General features: G+C 47.2%; 1 protein-coding gene across 3 annotated transcripts in view; it reads right to left on the bottom strand.

Annotated features, from left to right (window-relative positions):
- Positions 1 to 17,258: 17,258 nt before the first annotated feature.
- The window catches only part of SIAH3 (siah E3 ubiquitin protein ligase family member 3), a 70,221-nt gene continuing 64,652 nt past the window's right edge, over positions 17,259 to 22,827 (bottom strand). The window contains exons 2-3 of one of the 3 annotated variants that reach the window (XR_006821480.1): positions 20,499 to 22,631; positions 17,259 to 17,598 (exon numbers count right to left, since the gene is read on the bottom strand). Coding sequence is in view for 1 of the 3 variants with exons in the window: in XM_046028202.1 (XP_045884158.1) it covers positions 21,963 to 22,631 (669 nt within the window). In the remaining 2 variants the exon portion in view is untranslated. Of the gene's footprint in view, positions 22,632 to 22,827 lie in introns of all 3 variants that reach the window. The other 2 variants (XR_006821481.1, XM_046028202.1) reach the window with 2 other exon arrangements.

Here is a 22,827-nt window from a genome sequence, read left to right as displayed (position 1 = left end):
GCAAAGAAAGCTGCATGTCTTTATGTCCCCAAAGGGAGTCATTCACATTTGCAAAGCCTCCTTCCCAGCCTGCAGGAGTCCGAAGGTTTTCTGGACCAAATGATCTCTCCCAGTACAGATGTTATTGTTTTAATATAATGAAAAATGCAGTGACATCAAGGGCTCACAATAGCCTCCATCATTCATCCTTCCAAGCCATGCAAGTGTATTTAGTAAACGGATAGAGTAATCAGGGAGCACAAGGCAGGCTGATCTATTATTCAGGTTATTACAGAATCGGCAATGTTTACTTTCTTATTATAGTTTTCCAATTAGTGGGAGAGCAATGACAATAACCCAGCTTGGGGTCTCCAGGGAGATGCCTGAAATTTTACATGCAACTTAAAGGAATAGAAGAAGTTATCAGGGCTAGGACACAGGCTAATCTTCCCTTTTCACCAAGGGATTAGGCAGAGAGTTATGGATTTGCACTTTTCATCAGAGGAGCTGCTGGAACTTTCATCACGGCCTCTGAATGATGCCAGTGGCTCCTTCCATCTCTGATGGAGCAGGTCACTGGATCCTTTGTGTGCAGGATCTAGGATTATTCGGGGTTTTTGGAATTGGCAGCTGTGTGGTCATCTCTTTCCTGTTCTGAGCACAACGAACCTTCCCTCCACTCCTGGCTCTGTGCTCCCGTGTCCCTTGGCCATGAGTGTGGTTGAGGATGCCATACTTCGCTGGGCATTTGTCCTGCTCCAGCCAGACTGGCCATTTGCACTGCCTGTGCCCATGGCCTTTCCTGGAATGCTCTCCTCCCTTCTCATGGGCCACCATTCTTGGCCGGCTTTTTCAGCGCTGAGGACAGCATTCCCCGCCCATCTCCTTCCTCTCAGGGCTCTACTGGTCTGTAAATAAGCCCTTGTTTCTTAAAAAAATATATACTACGCTAAGATCTAAGAGCAATTCATTTTAGAAAATGGTGGTAATAAAGAGTATAATGTAAACTAGCATATAATCCCACTGCCCCTCAAGGTAATCACGTTTAGCTCTTTAGCAGTGGTTTTTATACGTACATATTCAGTTACTTTCGTCACTTGACCGTATGCCAGGAGCTTGTTCTCACATCATTAACCATTTTTCTAACAGCATCATTTTAAAGGGCAGAATGGTATTTTATTATACAGGGATCTTGTTATTGTTTTAAAATCAATTCCTTATTTTTGGGCCATTTAAGTGGCTTCGAAAATTTCTCTCGTGCAAACTGGGCAATGATGAATGTCTTTGTGCACATCTGTTATTATTGCCTCCAGATAAATTCCTAGAAGTGGAATTGCTGATTTAAAGTGCCTGCCTATTTGAACGGTTTGACCGATGTTGACATTTTATTCTCTCTAATTATTGCGCCAACTTCTGTCGGCCCAGCAAGCAACTGTGTTGTTAACAACTCCTTCCTTGTTTCAGCGAGGCAAACGGTGAGTTCCTGAAGGGTAGGAATCCTCTTTCCTCATTTTGTCTCTATACCAAATATGGGACACTAGGTCTCTTATCCATGTCCAGCTAATCAAGGCTGGATCCGGTGAGTAGCTCGCACTCTGCGTTGTGCAAAGTGCAAGGTCAGAGCTGGTGTCTATTTATAATTCTGATTTTTTTTCTTCATGGATTTTTTTTTTTGCATCAATTTTTTTTAAAATACTGCATTAAAGTATTTATTCATTATTGATTTGGGGGCACCTTCTTAAATTTGGCACCTGAAGTGAACACCTCATGGTCCTCACCCTGTTCCTTGTCCTGTGCCAGCTCGAGAGGTCTTCTCTAACCCACTGCTACCTGCCTTGCAGGGCCTGGTCCCTGTGGTCCGGCCTGGGCTGACCAGCTGCTGGGCACTCGGGCCTCAGCCGTGTCTCTCTGGTTCTCCTCCCACAACAATAAATGCATCCCAGTCCTTGCTGATGCCTGGGAGGACAACGGTGGCTCCGAGGTTGAGGTGACCCTTTGCCTACGTGTTGCTTTCGCTGGGGGTCTGTTGCTGGAGGAGGAGGAATAAGAGATTCAGGGCAAGAGAATGGGGTTGGGGGGCAATGGGTCTCAGGATTTTGCGTGAACAGAGATTTAATTCTGGCCAGATCCTCCCTCCCTCCTCCCGCTTTCTAAATCCCATGGGTTTCCTGCCTCGTGGTCTTAACAATTTAATGGTCATAATAATAGACCCTGTTATCAGGCCGTTACTGGATGCTCAGGAGAACACAGCCAGGAGGAGATAGAGTCCTACTTAAACTCACGCCTCCCAGCGATAGCAAAGTAGTCACAGACCTTGGCTCTGCGTTCAGCCCTACTGCATTCAAAATCTAATTTGGCCGTTTCAAACTGGGTGACTGGGCCCGTTACTTCAGCCTCCTTAAGGAGGCCTGGGTTTCTTCAGCTGTGACGTGGGACTGACAGGAATGCGCATTTTATAGCCAGTGCTCTGCTACCTCGCGCTTTGTACAAAGAAAGTGGGAAGCCCAGTGCCCAGCATGTGCCAAGTGATGTTTCCGTGTTTGTGTGGCAGAGACAGTAGCTTTTCCTGCAGAGGCTGTTCTCTCCTTCTCATGTGGCACCCAGAGCTCCCGGTTTTTCTGGGCATGTGGCCATACAAGCAAGGACTCTTCTTCCCTGCATCCATGAGTCAGTGTGGTGACCCTGGGTCCCACCTCTCTGAGAATTACAGGCTCAGTCCCAGCACTGAGGGGGCTCAGAAATCATCTCATTCATGTTTGTGAGCCGAGGCCCAGCAGCACGGGTGTCCCTCGGGGGGCTTGTCTGAAATGCCGAACCTGAGACACTCCCCAGCCCTATGGAATCAGAGCCTGGGTGTTTACAAGATTGTCCGGGTGATTCCCAGGGACCCTGATGTTTGAGAAGCGTGCAGCTGGTCTGATTCTCAATTCTGGCTCTCTTTCTCCAGTCCCCACATCCCACATCTCCACTCTTACACCCTTACCCGCTTCGAGTGTTAATGGTGGGTACTTTCTCCCTCTCCTTTCTCGCTGATGCCCCTTTTACCCATGGGGGAGAGAAATAGGACAACCTGATGTCATATTCTTGAAGAGCTATTCGCCTTCTAATCTAGGCTCTCAAGATGCTCCTCCTTGGCCTGCTGTTCTGGACTCCCCCGGTACATCAGGCTCTGCTCTGACTTATATAGGAAGGGTGAGAGCTCATGCGGAGCCCACACGTAAACCAGCTTCTGTGGTGACTGCAGTATTCCCAGACCCGTGTGAATAGGGAGCATATCCCTGATCGGCCCCAGAAGGGGTTAATGTTGACATGGGTGGTGGATCTGGGGTTAGGCGTGGAGAGGGAGCACAATGAACCAAAGAGCTAGGATGGTTGAATTGTACCAAGGTCACACCCGCCAATCCTTGAATCCACTGACAAGGACCCAGTGTCAGAAAGGCCAGGAGGGGAGTCATGTGGAATTCTCTTTGCAGCGTTTGCTAAAGTCATGTTGCTCTTTGCTTTCTGTATTTCTCGGGACTTACCTTTTGGCACACGAGCCTTGAAATTCAGCTTTATCAAAAGTAGCAAATGCTAATTGAGCTCCGGCTAGATGGTGGGACACATGCAAGGGCTGAAGAAGTGGTGGTCCTTGCCTTGCTGTTAACAAGGTTGGAGAGGAGATATCTGTGAATGACTGGAAAGGAAGAGCAGTGGGAGGGAGCTGTGAGGCGCTGCAGGGATGACAGGAGAGGAGCCTGGCATGGGGGAGGGGCGGACCCCCGGGCTGTCCACCAAAAGGCCATCAGTCTTACTTCCTCCCAGCTACCATCGCCCTCATCTTGTGATTCCCCCATATTGGGTGATCATGGGCATCAAGGGAATTAGATCTTATGTAACTTTGACAACCTAAAGAGGTTAATGAAGAAAGGGAGGAGTATAACTTTTTCAAAAACATCGCTGGCGGAAGTAATCATATTCCATTTTCATCTGTTTCTCTCTTAATATCCATCTCCTTCCACTGTAATATAAGGCCCTTGACAACAGGGATTCTGCCGTCTTGTTCACCCTGTTCAGGGCTGTTTTCCAACACTTTGGGAACCGTGTCAGGCATGTGGCAGATACTCAAGGAAATATGCAGACTCACCCAGGCAGGCAACTCGTTTCAGTTCAGCGAACAGTTATGTTGCTTTCTCTCTTGTGTGCTAGACCCTGTGTCGGGCCCTGGGGTACTACGGTGAACAGACAAATCTGGGAAGAGACACAAGACGGTACTGGCAGAGTGATGAGTGTTACGTGGCAGGAGGATTTAAAGCAGTGTGAGCCCGGAGGGTGCCTGGGTGGCTCAATCAGTCAAGGGTCTCGGTTCCGGCTCAGGTCATGATCTCGGGGTCGTGAGATCAAGCCCCGTGCTGGGTGGGGAGTCTGAGAATCTCCCTCTCCCCCATATGTTCTCTCTCTAAAATAAATCTTAAAAAAAAACCCAAAAAACCCCAAACCCTGTGTGAGCTGTATGTTAAAACAGAGATGTCAAGTGTGACCAACCCCCCCCAGGGCACGAGGAGTGAGAGTTATTCAGATAAATATGGTGGGGGAGGGTGCAGGAGGGAGAGCATTCCAGACAGAGACCACAGTATGAGGATAGAGTATGTCTGAAGATGGAGTATGTCATACACGTCCAAGGGCCCGAAGGTTGTGGGAGAACAGAGTGGGGAAGGCGGATGAAGGGGCTGGTGGAGAAAGGATCAGCGTGGATCAGGTGGACAGAGCGGGCAGACAGAAGGAAGGTTAGACTGGGGACCCGCACCGGGAAGGAATCAGGTGGGGGCCAGGGGACCATGGGTGGAGGCACACAGGTGAATGGCAGTGTGCATCATTACTGGTCAGAGCTGACTGTGGGAAGCATTTTCCCCATGGGCACTGGCCTGAAGCCCACTGCTGAATGACTTCTGTGGACCCCACTTGTAGCCAGAAGAACATTGGCAGTAGAGTCCCCCGGACTCTGACAGTACCCCTGGGAGGGACGTCCAAGGCAGAAATGGGGGATTGCTCTGAAGCTGAGCTCTGGAAGTCGAATTGGCATTACAATATGGCCTCTGAGGAGAGTGCTGCATTTTTTTCTCCCTCATTTTATTGACATGTGCTTTTAATTTCTGTTAAAATAACAGGATAGAAATGTCTGAGGCCTTTCCTGGGGGAACTCTAAGCTCTGAATTTAGTTCCATTAATAGGGCTATCAAGATTTCCCTTCCCTCAGGCTCGCCCGACTGGTTTTCTCCAGAAATATTTTGAGCATAGTAGGGTTGGCTGTTTCAACTCAACTCAGGAAGCATTTCTTGAGCAGGAACTATGTCAAAGTGCTAGGCACGGAGGGAGACCCAGAAATGAATGGGACCGTCTTGGCTCACTCCGAAGACACACCCGTTAGGGGAGAGGTGTGTAAACAACTCAACTATGGTACAAGGAGGGATGAAGTGGGCCCTCGAATGGGCCTTAAGTAAAGCATTCAAGGAGAGTAGGGGATCTGGGGGCAGGGAGGCATCACTGAGGGGTGACTGTTATCTGGAAGCTCATACACTTGATAGGAGAGAAGGGGAGTTCGAGGGGAGGGAGCAGCATAAGCAAAGGTCTAGAGGAGTAAGATCATCCGGGGTATTGATGGGTAACATGTGGTGGGACACAGCCTGAAAGGTAGCAGGGACCCATTGTGATGGCTATACATGCCACACTTGAGAGTTAGAATCGCCTCAGAACAGTGGGATGCCAGGACAGGCACCAAAGGAGGGACGTGGTCTGATAGGCGCCGGGTAAAGATCATCTTTCTGGCAGCGTAAAGGGCAGACTGGAGACACCAGCAGCTGGACACACAGGGAATGGGGTAGGGGACGGATGATAGTATTAGGATCGGGGGAAGAACCTGGAAAGAAGTGGTGGGCCTGGGAAGGAAACATCAAATACAGGCTGTAAGCCAGCAGTATTTATCAACCCCATCTGAAATGAAGTTCATGGATAACATAACCAACTTCAGAAAGTATCATGCACTAAGTGTAATATAAAGGCGAAACAGCAAGGAAGTTATTTACAGTCAATTAACATGCATTTCCACAAGAACTAGTCAGATCTTTTCACCCATACTAAGATCACTGTGAAGGTGCCGCCTTGCAAATCTAACATGATATCCCGTGGGGCATCTTAGGTGGGGATTTGCATACCTTGAGTGATACCGCCATTAGTGATGGAATTTTCTGAGATGTGGGACCAGACTTGGGGAGCCAGTGGGGTAAGAGAAGTATCAAGAGGATGATCCTTGATCCTTGATCCTTGGAGAAGCCTGCAGAGGAAAAGGGAAGGGTTTTAAGATGCCTCCAGGGCTTCTAGTCCAGAAGACTGAGAGGAGAGTGCAGCCTTTCCCGGGGCAACGAACTCAAGAAGGACACTAGATTTGCTGGGGATGCCCCCCATGGCAGGTAGTGGAGGTAGGTCCGTGCTGACCTGGGTAAACTGTGTTTGAGGTGTCTAGAGGAGCTCCGTGTGTGGTGTTTAGGAATTTCCTGGAAATCATGAACATCCACGGCATCAAATGTGGCAGAGAGTTTGGGTACAACGCAGTTGGAAAGAGGCGACTGTATTTGGCAGGAAAGTGGTAGCTTGTGACTTGGAAGCCGATAACTGTAGTTGTGAGGGATGACATTGGAACGCCGAAAGGAAGATATTGGAAGTTAATGAAGTAGAAGTGACAGATTTTAAGAGTCTGGATCCTTGGAAAGAGTAGGGAGTGGGAAAGGAGCGCGCGAACAGAATGTGTGCGTTCTCACGCTACTGCGCAGGTGCACATGTTGGTGGGGCGCGGAGCTAGGGATAGAAAGTGACAATTCATGTGACTTGATTTCTATTTAGAACTTGTTGAATTAATTTAAAAAAAAAGATTTTTTTTTTCCTTAAGAAATTTAAAAGGCGTCTAGCCCCGTGTTCTTGGTCCACGGCCCTGACGCTTTATTATTGTCCGTTAAATCTAGCCGTTGGTTGGCCTCGCAGTTAAATGGAGGTAACCTAGTTAAAGGATTCAGTGGCAATTTAATTACTGTTTTCCAGTGACTAGGCCAAAGGGTCTCTTGGTGGCTGAGGAGGCCTCTCTTGGGCTAAAGTCTTCTCAAGGAGGCAGTGGAGAGATGATAGAAATCATCTCTCCATTTGAATATGGACAAAGAAAAATATGTATGGTTTTGGTTTTTTGTTTGTTTAAGGAAATGGCCCATCACAGAGTGCCAGCATTGAAGTCGTGTGGGGCTGAGCCCAGAAATTAGAATACTTGTAGGCTCAGGTTGAGAGCTCATCCCCCACCCCCACAGCACAGTCCCTCAGTCCCTCCCTCCAAGCCCACACAGGCAAGGGTGTGCGGGGCAGGGGGAGATCGGTCTGATTCCATTTTACATCTCTGACCTGCTGGGCTTATATTACCTTGCCTTTCTCCCATTCACCCAATTGGTTTGTACAACGGAATCAAGCTGACATTTTGATAGTAAGCTCCAAGATGGGGCAAGTTTTCAAATTTGCTGTCTTTTCCCCTAATATGGTTTTCATTGATTCAGAGAGTTACTCTTAAAATTCCCAGGCAGGGGCAGGGACAGAGCCATTCTTCCCCGAGAGCGGGTGTGGAGAACACTCTCTTTGTACAAAGATGGCTTAGATTTCTTCCCAGCTTCCTCTCCTGCAGCAGCTCAGGAAGCATAAATATGTTGGGGGGATGGGACATGTGTCGAAGGTAACTGTAATTTCAAAGCAACCAAACAAAATAGATCCCTCAGAATGATTTTATTTTCTGTGGAGACATAATTGTGGGCACAAAATCTCCTCCTCTTCTTTAACCTGCGTCTGTAGCCTTTTGCATTACCTCGTCACTAGCAGAAAATAGGATTTCTCACCTACAGATGGTGAAGAGAGAAGAGGCTAGCCTGAACATTAGGTAGAAATTACTTGTCAAGTTTGATCAATTCAGAGAAAATCCAAATCCCCTTTGAAAAGGCACAGTTGATATTCTGAGATTAGTGGGGATGTCCTTATAGATCCATTGTTTGGCTAAATTGTCTGCATATGCAGCGTGTTTGCTAAATGAATGACACATTTGCATCTAAATGGTCCATAAATAATTTGATTCTGCTCCAGACAGGGTAATAAACAAGCCCCCTCCCACCGTTGGACTTGTGAGTTGTGTGTGAGTGTGGACTCCTCTCTCATTGCTTTGACTGTGCTATTATTTGACAAGGCACTGGGGAAAGGAGTACATGAATCTATTAACGAGAACCAATCTCCATTATGAGCTGAGGTCTGAGTGAGCTGGCAGAGAAATCTTTCATAATGCACCGCTTTTGGCCTCCAGCTCTCTGGGCAGAAATTTTTAAAAGGAAATCAGAGATCCGGGTTGCTGCCACTATAGAAATTCTGCTTTGTGTGTTGGGGACAGGGGGAGGCATTAATTACCATCTGCACGCCGCTTTTTATGAAAGCATTAAGTATCAATGTCACCCATTCAGCACGTTGGTATTTATGGCGCACATGTGGGGCCCAAGATCTGCATGTGAGTTGGTACTCCCAAGGATTTTAGCTGCTGAGTGGACACGGCCGGGTATTAGAGTCAACGCAGAGCTTTCCTTCCATGTCCAAGCTGATGAGTTCCAGCTCTTCATTTGGAAGGCAGGGAGCTGACAATGGCATTGACCGTTGCCAGTTTCCATCTGCAGTTCTGTCATGGCTGTTATGTCAAAACTGTGACTTTTTATGGCCTCCTTTCATGAGATTTGTGATGTTCCGTTCTTTTAAGGGTTCCAAGGGGATGGTATACCTTGATTTAAGAAAGCTCAATATATTCAATCTCACTTCACGTGAAAGAAATATAGAAGCACGGTTATTCACTTTGCAAAAGGATTCACAATGGGATTCTTTCAGTAATAAATATTATATGTGGCACTTAGAATGTGATTTCGTTCATTGTTTCAGGAATAGGTCTATTGGCAAAATGCAGTCTACTTAAAGGGTTTTGGTGCTTCTTAAGGCAGATTATTAACCCCTTGTTCCCCAGGGCCCCACCAGCACGGGAACAGTCCAGAACTCAGATGACCATTCCAGTGGTAGCTGCTGCGTGTCACCAGTTTTGTTCCTGAAGCTCTATCCTTCTTTACTGTGACATCTTTGGCCGATTTGCTTAGTGCAGACACCAGTCCCCTTTCAGTTTGCCTTCTTGACCAAATCTGAGTCTGAAAGCTAAGACCTCTCCTTTGTAGTTTTTCTGGCGTTTAGGGCTCTTCATATAATTTAGGGATTTGATCTTTAAGCAGGCATGGAGGAAGGGACATCTGGCTCTTGCAGGGGGAGGAGGAATCATTTTCCCTCTACCCGTCTGAGTTCTTAGCCGAGACCCTTGGAATAAAAGATGAACAAGAGAAAAGCAGTTCATTAATATGTACACCTCATTGTCTCCGTGGGAGATACTCAGGAGGTATGAGTAAGCTGAAGAGGCAGCTTCAGAATTCAGGGTTAAATACCATCTTCATCGGGAAAGGAAAAGAGGGACTTAGGCCTCTTAGGAAAAGGGAATGATTTTTCATAAAGATGAACAGGCCTTTAGAAAAGTAGTAGGGAGGAGGGGCTCCTGGGTGGTACAGTCAGTTAAGAGTCCAACCCTTGGTTTTGGCTCAGGTCGTGATGTCAGGGTCATCAGATTGAGCGTCGCCTCTGGCTGTGCCCTCAGTTGGGAATCTGCTTAGGACTCTCCCCACCCCACTCTCTTGCCCTCCCCGGCCCACGTTCTCTCCCTCTCTCTCTCTCAACTAATATATAAATCTTAAAAAAAGTAGTAGGGAGTTATGACAGTTTGTGATGAAGTTTGTCTGAGTGCAATGTTAGCTTAAAGTCTCCTCTCCATGGTAAGAGTCAGTCTTCTCCCATTGGTGAAACTCTGGGGGAGGACATTTATGATGACGGAGTTCATTTTGGAGAACTTGTAAGGGAGTTCAGAGAAAGCCGCTCCCTTCATTTCATGTTTTTTAACCATCCACAGCTCAAAATATCAGTATACCAAGGTGATATTTTAGGGTGGCTGTCCTCAGCTCCTATAGGCATATTTTGGAGTGGTTTGTTCTGCTCCTCTTCCCTCTTCTGGGGCAGCTGTGACAGAGTTTCTGAGTCTAGTATTTGGTCCCTAGCACCAAGGTGTCAAGCAGCAGAAGGCAACAACAGTGGTATTTCTGCTAGAAGAATTCTGTACTGTAGCCAAGAGTTTTCTCTGGCTCTGTTTCTGACTGTGTGACTCCCTCTGAACCTTCTGTGAATTTCCTGCTTATTCTTCCTGCTTAAACTAGCTAAACTAGATTCTACTGTCTGCAGCTTGGCTGATATACCCTCCCCTTCCCTGTGTGTCCTGCATGGTTCACACTCAAGGCTACTGTGTACAGCTGTTGAGATTGTACACTGCACAACTATGAAGGACACTATTCAAATAGGTTGAACAACGTTTCCTTACAAATTGCTGTCTTCTTGAAAGCCTCTTGGCTATCACTCAGCTCTGCTGCTCTTACTACCTTGTTTGGGTCTCACTCAATCTGTACCTCCCATGTGTGAAGGGAGAATTTTCTACAAAGATTACAACTCTTTCAGCCCACATGACCTTCTCCAAGAGATTTCAGCTCTTTTAGGATGTACTTTCTTTTTTACAGACCCTTAGAAGAAAATTATCCAGGGACTGGGCATATTAATCATGTTTTTATTTTTTGCAGCTTAAGATGCTTTGATACCTTGAGGTCTTGAGCACCTGGGGAGGTGAATGCCCCTCCCAAAGTCAGCTAATTCCTAGAGATAGCAAACAACTTGCTAATGAGCATGCCCTCAACATGCAAACCAACCAATCCTGAATCCACATCCCAACCCTATTTCTTTTATCAGGCTTTTCAAGTCCGAGACTATGCCCCTGTCCTAAACCACCCCAGTACCAAATACCAGATAAATTCTGGAGACTGTTTTCCTAGAGCTCACCGAAACATTTGAAACTACCCAATCCTAAACCTGCTCAGATGTTTACTTTGCCACACCCATTCCTTCCTATAAAAAACCCACATTCAAAACTCTTGTTCATGCTTTTCCATCGTTCCTGTGTTCCGATCAGCCCTGGGGCTACCTTGTATGGCCCTGCATGGCATGGTGTGCCTCCTTCTTGGGAATTATAAGCAGTACATTTTTCTTTCAAAGGCAGTTGTCTCCAAGTCTGTCATTTCACCACATGTGATTAAAACAAATCCTGATACCTCTTTAAAAATTGGGAAAGGAGGTATTTGAGCAGTATTATATACTGTCATATTCCAAAGCCTTTATGAGGAACTGGATTTCCCACGAGAAAACCTTTGTATCTTGACTGGTTTCTGCCTCAGGGAAGTTACTTGCAGAATTATCCATTAATGTATTTCCCCTTATTGTTAGGATGAAGCTTAATCTCAGTGTTAGGGACAGGCCACTGACCATCAGATTCAAAGTCCTCTCCATCACTTATTTCAGGGAACCCAGTAGCTATCATATGAGCAAGGCTGCCTGAGGTCTTCTAGGATCTTCTGGTCCTTCTAGAATCTTGGAGATGAATATGTAAAAATTCTAACAGCACTCTAAAGTCATCTTTACATTTGAGAGAAAGCTCACTATGCCTATATAGTTTGTAGCTATTCTACCAAATCCCTAAACAGTTATGGAATTTCAGAGCGATAAAGAACTCTCGGAAGTCACCTAGTCTGGGTATTTCCTCTATTACTCTTTACCTTATTCAGTGCTTTATCCAACTCTCTTCCTCTTGAATGAACCCCTTACACCACTAACAACTGGTCATCCACTGCATCTGTTTGAATGTGCATTGTGTGTTCTAGTTTAGAAGTTGACAAACTATAGCCCATGGGACAAAATCATTCTGCTGTGTGTGTTTTTGTAAATAAAGCTTTATTGGAACACAGCCACATTTATTTAGGTACTGTCTGCAGCTGCTTTCACATCACAATGACAGAATTGAATAGTTGTAATATAGGGCATATGGCCTGCAAAACCTGGAATATTTATCGTCTGGCTCTTTATAGAAAGAGTTTGCCAACCATTTTTCGAGTGGATGAAAGAGGCTTGCAGTCTTGGATATTATCTATAAGTTCTTCAAGGACAATTTCAAGCTCCTCTTTTTCTGTGAAGCATTCCTTTTTTTTTTTTTCCCCTTAAGGTTTTATTTATTTATTTGAGAGAGAGAGCAAGTGAGAGAGAAAGAGAGTGAGCACATATGACTCATGGGAGAGGCAGAGGGAGAAAGAGAGACTCCCAAGCAAGGTCTGTACTGAGTGCAGAGCCTGATGCAGGCCTTGAGATCATGACCTGAGCTGAAACCGAGAGTTGGATGCTTAACCAACAGAGCCACCCAAGCACCACTTTTTTTTTTTTTTTGAAGTTTTTTGTTTTTTGTTTTTACCTTGACAGAGAGAGACACAACAAGAGAGGGAACACAAAGAGGGGGAGTAGGAGAGGGAGAAGCAGTCTTCCTGCTGAGCAGGGAGCCCGAGGTGGGGCTCGATTCCAGACCTCTGTGATCATGACCCAAGCCGAAGGCAGCTGCCTAACTACTGAGCTACCCAGCTGCCCCCCAAACACCACTTCCTGAAGCATTTTTAATCATATTAGTTGCCGTCAAGCTCCTCCTCAAACCACATTGTAAAGTTTTAATCATCTGATTGACTCTTCATTATATAAGGCTCTGTGTTGCTGTTGGCAGACAACTGTTCATGAATATCTCATGTTTTTACAAGTTGAGGCATGAACAGCCGATTTGTTCCAGAACTCTTTTTAGGAATGTCAATAGAAGCTTGGAGGCACTAACTCCTCCTAGAGCAAATTTATTTACATTCCTGGATAGTGAAGAGGGACGCGTTCCCTTCTCAGAGCGATTTGCTTACATTCGAAGCTAATAACAATAATCTCTCTCTCCAAAAGGGAGAACAGGCAGGTTTGCTGGCAACCCCGTATAAGATTAGAGTCTCCTAATCTCAGGGTTTATATAATGCACCCCCCCACTTTGCAGGCAACGCCTGACCCTCACCATACCATCCTGTTAGAATTAGGGCTCAAGGAACCTCGACCAAAATATTCTTATTGCTACAAATAATAAACTGTCTAAGTCCATTTGGGCTGATCGCCTCCTTACAGTCGAATCTATGGAGGGCCGCACACCGGCCCCACCGCTCCTCCTGCCCCGCTGCCTGGGAGCAGCAGGACTGATGCACTGTTGTTTGATGCAAGCGTAAGTGCATTCGTTTTGTCACTTCAAGTGCACTGAGAAGTTCCTCAAGGGCAAGGCCCACATCTTCTCTTCCCTTGGTATCCTCCAGCAAGCCCTGCATACAGTTGGCATTCAACAGGATTTTGTTGTTCAAGTTAAAGATACCTCTACATTGCGTCCTGAAACACTCTTCTTAGTGCGGCACAAAGACTGGGAACTATTTCTAAATTGCCATGGCTTCCCTCCGCTCGGGGGTCTCTGAGACTCGGGGATCTGAATCCAACTGGTCTTGTTAAGAAGCAGATTCCAGTCTCCCTCCTCCAGTGTGCCCCTAGAGAGCAAACCCGCCATGGATGCGGCAGCAGGGTCTTAGAAGCACAGCCTGCTGGCCCTGTGGCGGGAGAGAGCTGTCCGCGTCCTTGGCTCCCCAGATTAGGGGCAAAGTTGTAAGGCGGGGGGAACCCTCCGTCCCTGAGGGCCTGCTCTGGATAATAACTAGTACTCTCAGTAAAATGAAGGTCCTTTACGGACTCTTTCCCTCCTAGGTTTGCCAGATTTAGCAAATAAAAATACAGGACACCCAGTTAAATTCACATTTCAGATAAACAATGAATACTTTTTTAGTATAAGTATGTATATTATGTATTGTAGGTATTGCAAAAGATATACTAAATTTTTTGTTGTTGCTGTTGTTTACCTGAAATTCAAATTTAACTGGGTGTCCTCTACTTTGTTACACAGCCCTATTCTCTGCTGTCTCCCCACTGGAGCCCGTTCTGCAACGTGACTCCAGGCGTGACTCCTACTCTAAATCTGCCCAATGATAAGGGTTTTTCCAGTTCTCCTTGTCTATACAAGCAAAGCTGGGTGTTTAGGGAAAGCTCGAGCCTTTGAGGAGAATTTCTGTGAGTTTTGCCCAGCAGTCTGACCTTCTGTCATTGTTCGCTGAAAGCAGGACCATGAGGTGGCAAGCTGGTTTGCCTTTTGAAGAAAATGGAAGCATTTTGACGTTTTGGGGGTGCTTGATTTCCTGTTTGATTGTTTCATTATTTTTAAAGATTTTATTTATTGGTTTGTTAGAGGAAGATCACAAGCAGGGGTAGTGGCAGGTAGGAGAAGCAGGCTCCACACTGAGCAGGGATCCTGATGTGGGACTCGATCCCAGGACCCTGGGATCATGACTTGAGCCAAAGGCAGATGCTTTACCAACTGAGCCACACAGGCGCCCCTGTTCTATATATATATCTGTAATTTTCAGAATTATCTGTTAGGTCCAGTGTAAAAAATAAAAAAAATGTCTATCTCCTGTGTATTAAAGAAAGTGGACCCGGAGCCCAGGAGGAGGAGAGAATGGAAGAGGTAGTTGCCTCCCACATGGTTGGTAATCCATGCCACCAATTTGGATCCTTAATAGATGTGTTTCCCATTGGCCCTCTTGCAGAGAGGGTGCAGAGGATACCTTGTCTTCCTCCAGGCTAATAAGAAAGCAGTTCAGTGATTTCCTTTTCTCTTACCCTGTAGGCAGGGCTTACATGGAGCTTAGGTCTGAGCTGCCTCAGAAAGTGTGCTGATAATTCTACATTCCCCAAGGAGGGCCTTGAGACAGTGACCCTGCTCAGGCATCCTGGCGAGATTTGCAGGATAAATAAATGCCTCCCTGGGGATTTGCTAGGTAACTCCCTGTCAGCGCTGGGGGCAGAGATTTAAATATATCATTCCAACTTGGCAGGCACTTAGAGATGAGCCCCTTCTGTGCTCCTGGGAAGATTTACACAGTTATTTCTCGTGGACGCCAGGCTGTGGGGGTTGCCGCTGTGTGACACTCGGTTCGGAATTGTCCTGGGCTGTGGCCTCCCTCAGCTAGTCCTGGGTCCCGGGTCGCGGCTGATGAGCTCTGGCTTCCTGCCCACATGGACACGTCTCCTGCTCCTCAGTCCCCACAGTCCTCCGTGTCTGTCCCTGAATGATGCAAGAATAGTCCCTTCTACCATTTGGTTATAGGGAACCCCTACTGAATTCCCTTCTTAGATCCTTTCTGACTTCCATTTAAGTGGAGACTGCTTCTCCATCAGAATGAAATGTTGGCCACTTCCCCGTCACCTCTTTTCTGGCCTTCCTCGCTCTTATGGAAGGACCAGCTCTTTTCTTTGGGAATCTTTATCGGCTCCTTGGTTTCCTGTGGTTTTGTCACCAGTGAGCTCAGCTCTGGATCTGAGAACTTAATGGTCAGCCAGACCCTTAGCAAAATTCCAGAGAAGAGAGTGTTAAAAATCAGAATCCTGGGTCTCACTGTGGACTTTTTAAATCAGAGATCTTTGGTTCTGGGGCCCCAAAATTAAGCTCTGATATTTCTTAAGCAAGCTAAAGTCTGGGAATGAAAAACCCAGATCTCAGAGTGGGGCGGGGGGGCAAGGCTTCCCTCTCTGGTCAAATCTCAGGCAGGTCCGCTTCTCCCTCCTTTCAGCGGAGTCTCCTTCTAGCACTGAATAACCTTCGTGCATGGCTTTGAAGGTCTTTGGAGGGAAGGGGCAGCTATCTGGACCAGCACGGGATGCAGAATCATCCCAAGAGAGGCCACGGCCTGAGAAGTCACCTGGCTCATGAATATTCATGCCAGCCATGTGGTCAGTGTGGTCACTCAGATCAATTCAAGGCCATGTCTGTAAGGCTTTGTGAGAGCGGGAAACAGGTTCTGGGAATAAGGAGGTAGGGAAGAAGGTGGAGGTTAAAGTGAATTGACAGGCAATAGGATTAGTACTCTTGCGCAATCCCGATCTTGCTAGTAACAGTGGCCTGAAATTAAAGAATTAAACCATGAAGGCTCCCTTGACAACTGATCTAATAGGCCCAGAAGTAAATTTCAGGGACACTGTTGTCAGGCAGAAGGAGGGGAGAGCCAAGATAAGAGGTCCAGGAAGGAAGGAAGGAAGAGAAGGGAAGGGGAACAAATGCCTCTCCCTTTCTTTGCAATCCAGTGAGTGGCTTTGATCCCCCTGGGGCTGAACCATGAGTTGAGCTAGAGTTGCCAAGGCTTTTATTCACCTCTAGAGCACTCTCTTCCTTACATCCAATTATGACTTTAAAATAGAGGCAAAAATGAAAAGGGGAGGAAGATAATGGAACATAAGTCAAATATGGCAGCTGGCAAATTTCTGATAATTGCTTTCCCTTGTAGCATTTCATTTCTGTTCCCTCATGTTGTACAGTAGCCTGTCGGGGGACAAAAAACAAAAACAAAAACAAAACAAAACAAAACCACTACCACCACCAAAAAACAACTCCAAAGTGTTCAGGAAAACAATATCAATTGCACTTTAATGACACTTTTCATGGGAGACAGAATAGAGGTAAAGTAGCGTTCTACGTTTGCTTCTCGCTGTCTTTAACATCATAAGAAAGCCTAGAAAAGTATATATACATCCATTCAGGGTAAGTAAAATGATTCTCAATTTCCTTTCTCTTTCTTATGTCAATACCCTAAAAAAAGGTTTAAAAAAAAGGGGGGTGTTTACAGTACTCAAGGTAAAATATTTTCATACAATACTGGAAGAGACAAACTCTAACTCATGTAGGTAACCCACGTGATAGCCTGATTTGGGGGAAAAGGATCAATGCTTATCTACAACAGATCTCTTGGATCTCTTTTCGGTGAGGTTTTTCTTAGGTGGCCATTCCCCAGGTTAGCCCAATAGAGAACTCACTAGTTCTTGAAGGAAATTTTCAGAACAAATACTTTGAAGGTCTAACAAGCTACTGGAAGATGCTATTTTCAGTGTCATTTGTAGCTAAACTTTCAGTCAAAGTGTAGTTTTGTGATGTCCAGTCCATTGTCCCTTCTCCTCCCACCAGAACTTAGATCTAAGTGGAAGCTTCAGCCAGCCTTACTCCTTCCATCCCTCACAGTGAAACCACTGGGGTCAGAGTAACTGATTTTGCTGTTGACCTTGAGATTCTGCCTACTTCCAAACACAGCCCAGAGTTTCCTGTGACTTTTACCCTAGTGGGAACCATGCCCTTCATTTAGAAAGAGTATTGGTGAGAGTTGGCTAGAGACTGTGAACAGGATCCTTTGTTGGGCGGCAGTAGAGTGAGGGAGCCCGAGTAGGAAAATGAGGTACTGGGCTCTGTTCTTTACATGAAGTCCCTTAACTCATTGCCTTTTCTGTCCCTCAGCTTTGTGCGGTGTAAGGGTCCTACTTCCGTGGTAACTCATTTTCTGTGATGCTTGACACCACTGCTCATGGCACCCTTCTCAGATGTGGGATACTTCCAATCACTAATTTCCAAGTTAAATCTTTCTTTCTTTTTCTTTTCTTCTTTCCAAAGTGCAGTATTTCTTTAGATGGGGTTTTGGTCTACATGTAGAGATAAGAAAGTTGACCTGTAAGAACAAGTAACAGTATCATCCACTCCTGTAGAACTTGATTTTACTTTCTGGACTGGGATGGCCAATAGGTTGGTTTTGTGGAGCTGTGACTTTTGCATGAAAGCCATCAGATAGAACTTCCTGCATTCACAGCAATCGAGCTGCGTCCGCGCTAGGGCAAGGAATGCCCTTGAAGCTGCCTAGAGGCCCCAGACTCCTTTCTACAGAACAGACTGTGATTTCCCCGTAATTTGCTGTTCCGCTAGCTTGGCCATAGTCTGTGTCCCTGTCAGTGTGGCCAACAGAATTTTACTTCTCTTCCCAAAGTCCTCTGTCCTCCATACTCTGTGTGTAAAAGAGATGTCTTTCCAAAGAGGGAAAGCCCTGGCTTATCACGTTTGCCTATTTCCAGGGGTGTAAACACTACCACCACAGCCAGTTTTAAGCTTTTGCTGTGACGTCATCCAATATGGAGTCCGTGGGGCATCACTGTGCGGTATGTTTGCCATACAGTTACGGTAAATGTAAGTAATCTCAAGAGCACAGAAAATAAGGGAGTAGTGAGACAATTAGGAAGTGAGGAGTTTTGAATAGTTGTTACCTTTGTTTTCATTATAACTAATTGTACATTTATATAACTTAATTTTTAGTGTTGGCTGTGCTTAGTCAGCTTGTAGAATTCCTAAAATGTTTGACAACTGGTATACAAACCAGCTCTAGTCCAGCAGGCTGGTCTTGGGCTGGGAGAAGAGTGGGGAAACAGAAGAAACAAAAGGGCACAGTTAGCCCCAAAAGGCCTCTATGCCATTCAGGGTCCACGAATTCACAGAATTAGCGCAAGGTGGTATCGGTCAGGAGCCTGGGACTGCGGGGTTAGACATGTGGGTTCCAGACCCAGGTCTACTCTTTGCTGGCGGTGTGACTTTAAACAAGGTCCATACTCTCTCAGCTCAAATTTCTCACTAGTACAATAAAAGTACCTGTTTCATAAGGTTGTTATGGGGATGAAATGAGAATAATATATTCAAAGCATCCAACCTACTGCGTCACACATTCAACTTTCGACAAATGGGAGTCACGAGTACTGTGACTATTATTAACCTGGCCCATTTCTAAAATGTCCGCAGTAGCCACGGGGAGTGATGGGATCTGTTTCAGACGCAGGTTCATGCCAAGACTGTTCAAGACAACCTTCCTGGTACGGCCGACCTCCTTCTCAGAAACGACTGTTGATGTAGACACAGCCTCCAAGGAGGACTGTCCACTCCTCCTGAAAAGAATCGTTCTCACATTCTCACATATATATATCACCTCTCCCCTGTGCCTGGAGTTGAAGCACTGGTGACTCCTCTCTTGCTCTAAGCAGGGCTCTTGTCCTAGGCCTACTTTTAAAATCCAGATACCCCTTCAGAGGGTGAGTCATTAAGTCAGCACCTGGGTGTGAATGAGGTTGTGAGATCCCAGAGCTCTTCACCAACAGACTCCAGACTCTGGGAAATCTACGAATGAGGATCCTGGAGCCCGAGGGCACAGAAGACTCCACAGCCAGTTCCCCGTTCCCACCACCCCACCCTCTGCTTCTGGGTTGACCAGTTCTTCCAGTTGAGCTGCCTTTAAGAGCAAGTGCGCTCTAGTCTCTCTCTCTCCCTGATCCCTCAGGTATCCCAGAACCAAGACCGGGTTGACCCTTGGGACCATTAGTCCACTGAGGAGGTGGGACGGAACACTGCTGAATATTTGGGATCGGTCTTCCTTTTCCAAGAACATCAGATTTGTAGTCATTTGGCCGGGTTCTAATAATGGCCCTAACCACTTGGTGTGTGACCTTGGGAAGGTCATTTTGTGTCTCCGAATCTCTATTTTCTTCTAGTAAATTGAGGATGCTGCCAAGGATTTACTTAACCGGAGACTGAAATGTGGGAGCAATTTGTAGTGGTAAAGCTTACCACAACAAGCTGTTGGTGCTGTTTTCTCTTCTCTCGTCATTGTTTTTGGTTTGCTCTTTTTTCTTTAATTCCTCACGTGTGGCTACGGAGAGGGAGGCCTTCTGGGGAGCGTCATAGATGGATGAAAAGGAAACATTCCTACCCTTTATTCTAAACATTCCTAAGTACCCAAAATACAAGTTCCTATCTGGGGTCCCTCATTCATAATCCAGTCTTCTGTGCAAAAATAACCTGAAGTCATTCCCAGTTTGGCTCAGGTAACAACACAAGAAGAAGGCAGAGGTGGTCTGCAGGAATTCTAAGGCCCCGTGGACTGTAATTATATTCTCGTTGAGGTTTTGTCTGTTGGTTTGTCTGGGGCATCTGTGATACTACAGAAATGTTTCAGAGTAGCTGAGTATCAGGAACCAGGGGAGGGACTGTGGCTTCTTACAGTATGACTTACAGGCAAGGAGATCTGAGGTTTTGGGGAAGGGCCTGTGGGTAAAGGAAGGAACCAAGTGAGCCCATCTCCCCTGTGCTGGCCAACGAGCCTCAGCTTGTTCTGGGCATCTGAGTGGTTCAAGGGCAGAGCTGGTGCCCTGGTAGGATGTTCTGACAGACTGAGCAGATTCCAACCCTTTCCTTGGGACCGTGACCTGATGTTTGCCTCAGTCAGTGATACGATGTTTATGAGCCCCCTGGGGGCTCTAACCTGACCAAAGTTTGGCCCCACGATTTGGTCTCAGTGATTGCTGTGTGACTAGAAGGGGCTGCTTTAGGGAATCTTCTACTGACTGGCACCATCCTTCTGGTGCTTGGGGTGTGGATTGGCAGCAGAGGTGACTGGAAGATGAGCTAATATGGAGGGGGAAGGGTGTTGTGTTTTGGGATCAATTATTTTTAGTGGGGAAAAGACTGCTGATGATGAACCAGGGCAAGTTGCCTGAAACTAAGTACTCACTTGGAAGGCTGCCCAGACTCAGCCGAGATAGCTGGGGTGAGGGAACGGGCCAGAGAGCCGCATCTGCGTGGCAGAAGGCTCACTCAATTCTGCTGAGTGTTGTGTGGGGTTTGGTGCCATGCTTTTCAGCGACCAAAGTGCAGCCAAAGAAAGAACACAAACATGAGGAGGGAGAAGACGGTATACCGGGAAGGCTGAACAGTGTTCACCTCTGAACAGAAGAGACAAAGTCCATTTAAACATGCGTACTCTTCAAATACACGAGAGAAACTTCTACAAGAAGGTGTTGAATTGTTCTGACAAGCAAACATGAGGAAGCAGTCTATGTAGAGGCAAGATGGATTTTTGTCACCTTTCCATTCGCAGTGCAACAGCTGACCAGTGACAATGTTTGTGTGCTGTAAGAAAAAGAAAGAGGACCTACTGTCCCCTCTCCCCTGCCCCAGGTGTATGAGTCACCTCTGACCTCCAGAGGTCAGAGGTCCTGGCACCCCTTCCCAATTCCTTGGGTCTGAAGCCGAGTTATGATTCTGGTTTACGGGATATCAAGAGTAAAGTGGGTTTCTTCGCATGTTACCAATGAGTTCCGCCCCAGTGAAAGGATTGATGGATTTTACAATTTGATAATAAAACTCTCCGAGGAGAGAACGCCCTCCCAGAGGTGGGAGATTAATTTATCTTTTTTCTCAGCGGCTTCTCTTCCCCTGTATCTTGCCTGTTCTTCTCTCCTACTTGCTCAACAGAGGGCAAAGAGGTTTTCAGGAGAGCACCATAAACATGGAGGACAGCCCAGGCTGATGGCAAGCCCCTGGCAGCCCGACAGCAGAGGTCCCCCTGGCAGCCTCATGATGGGATGTCCCTGGTAGCCTGGCCTTCAGAGGAGACCCCGTCTCCTAACATCTAGGCAGCTTAGCTCTGACCCTAAGGTTCCTGGGAAGGTGTCAGAGTTGTGTCTGGCTGGTCTGAAACATAACTCTGAGCTGGCTAGGTCGCCATCCCCAACCTGCTGACCTCACATCTCAGAGGTAGCTCGGTCGGAAATAGATGAAGAGAGAAGGAAGAAAGGATTCAGACGTTAAATCTCCTCTCGACCCCAACAGTCCACTTCATGGTCTCAGTGGCTTTTGTTCATGTGGGAAGCGGTGGAGAAGGGCACTGGGGGTGTGGGAACTCACCATTCTGGCCGCATCGGGTTACAAATGCTCTGTGAAGCTATACTGACAAATCAGGATGAGCATCACACCAAGATCGTGAATCACAGGCTGTTTACCTACTCTAATGCCCAAGGCAGACAAATACTAAATACCACAAAGTACCTGAGACAAAAAAAGAAAGGAAGGAAGGAGGGAAGGAGGGAGAAGAATAAAAAGAAGCCTGGGGTCCCAGCCTTCAGAGATTCCCAGGGACACAGGTAGAGCGTCTGGGGGCAGGTGGCTATGCCCGAATGTCCAGTGGCCTCCGGCTTCACGTCTCGGCTTCTGATGGGCAGACTTCTGCAGCCGTGATGGCGATCCCGATGGCCAGGCTGCCGTTGTCGGTGAAGAGCTGGGCCAGCGAGGTGTTGAGGACGAGGCAATCCCCGTCAGTGATCACTGAGTCCACGCACTCGAGAACAGACCGGGGGGTGGCCTCCCATTTCAGACGCCGATGGTTTCTGTTGAGCTCCAGGCGATAGGTGAAGCAGTCGGCCTGGGTGGGGGTCCCGATCAGCATCATGGTGGCAAAGAACTGGGGGTGCCCTGCATGCCTCTCCTGCTTCCTAAGCACCAGCAGAAAGTGGTGGCCCAGGCAGGAGTGCATGATGATCCAGTCGGCTGGTGCGGGCAGGTGCATGTCCGTGGCCAGGAAGACGATCTCCGCTCCCTGGAGGATGTCGACCCTGTGCATCTGTCGTAGGTGGGGCACCACCACCTCCAGGTGGCCTTCCCACTGGCAGGAGAACAGGGGGCACATGCAGGGTGTCACCTGGGCAGCGTGCAGCCCCGCCTCCTGGTGGTGGAGGTGGTGCGGGCGAGCGTGGTGGCGGAGGTGATGGTGGGGACGGTGATGGCGGTGGTGGTGGGTGAGGTGGTGGGGGGGGAAGCTGCCTTGCTCTGGTGCGCTCTGAGCGATGGCACGGCGGCTGGACACATACTGTGGGAGAGAGAGCAGAGGGTTAGCGCTGAGGCCAGTCTCTTGGCCTCACTGAGGCTCCCCAGGTATGCCAAGGGTTAAAAGCAGATGTCCCAGTGCAGGTAGAGAAAGCTTGCTTGCTTTCCCTCCCTCGCACCCTCCCTCCCTTCCTCCCCTCTTCTTTCCTCCCTTCATCCCCCCCTCCCTTCCTTCCCTC

Source organism: Meles meles, chromosome 14 (assembly GCF_922984935.1).
Source record: "Meles meles chromosome 14, mMelMel3.1 paternal haplotype, whole genome shotgun sequence".
NCBI lineage: Eukaryota > Metazoa > Chordata > Mammalia > Carnivora > Mustelidae > Meles > Meles meles.
Note: the sequence above shows the minus strand (reverse complement) of the source record. Positions and strands in the feature narration are given on the sequence as shown.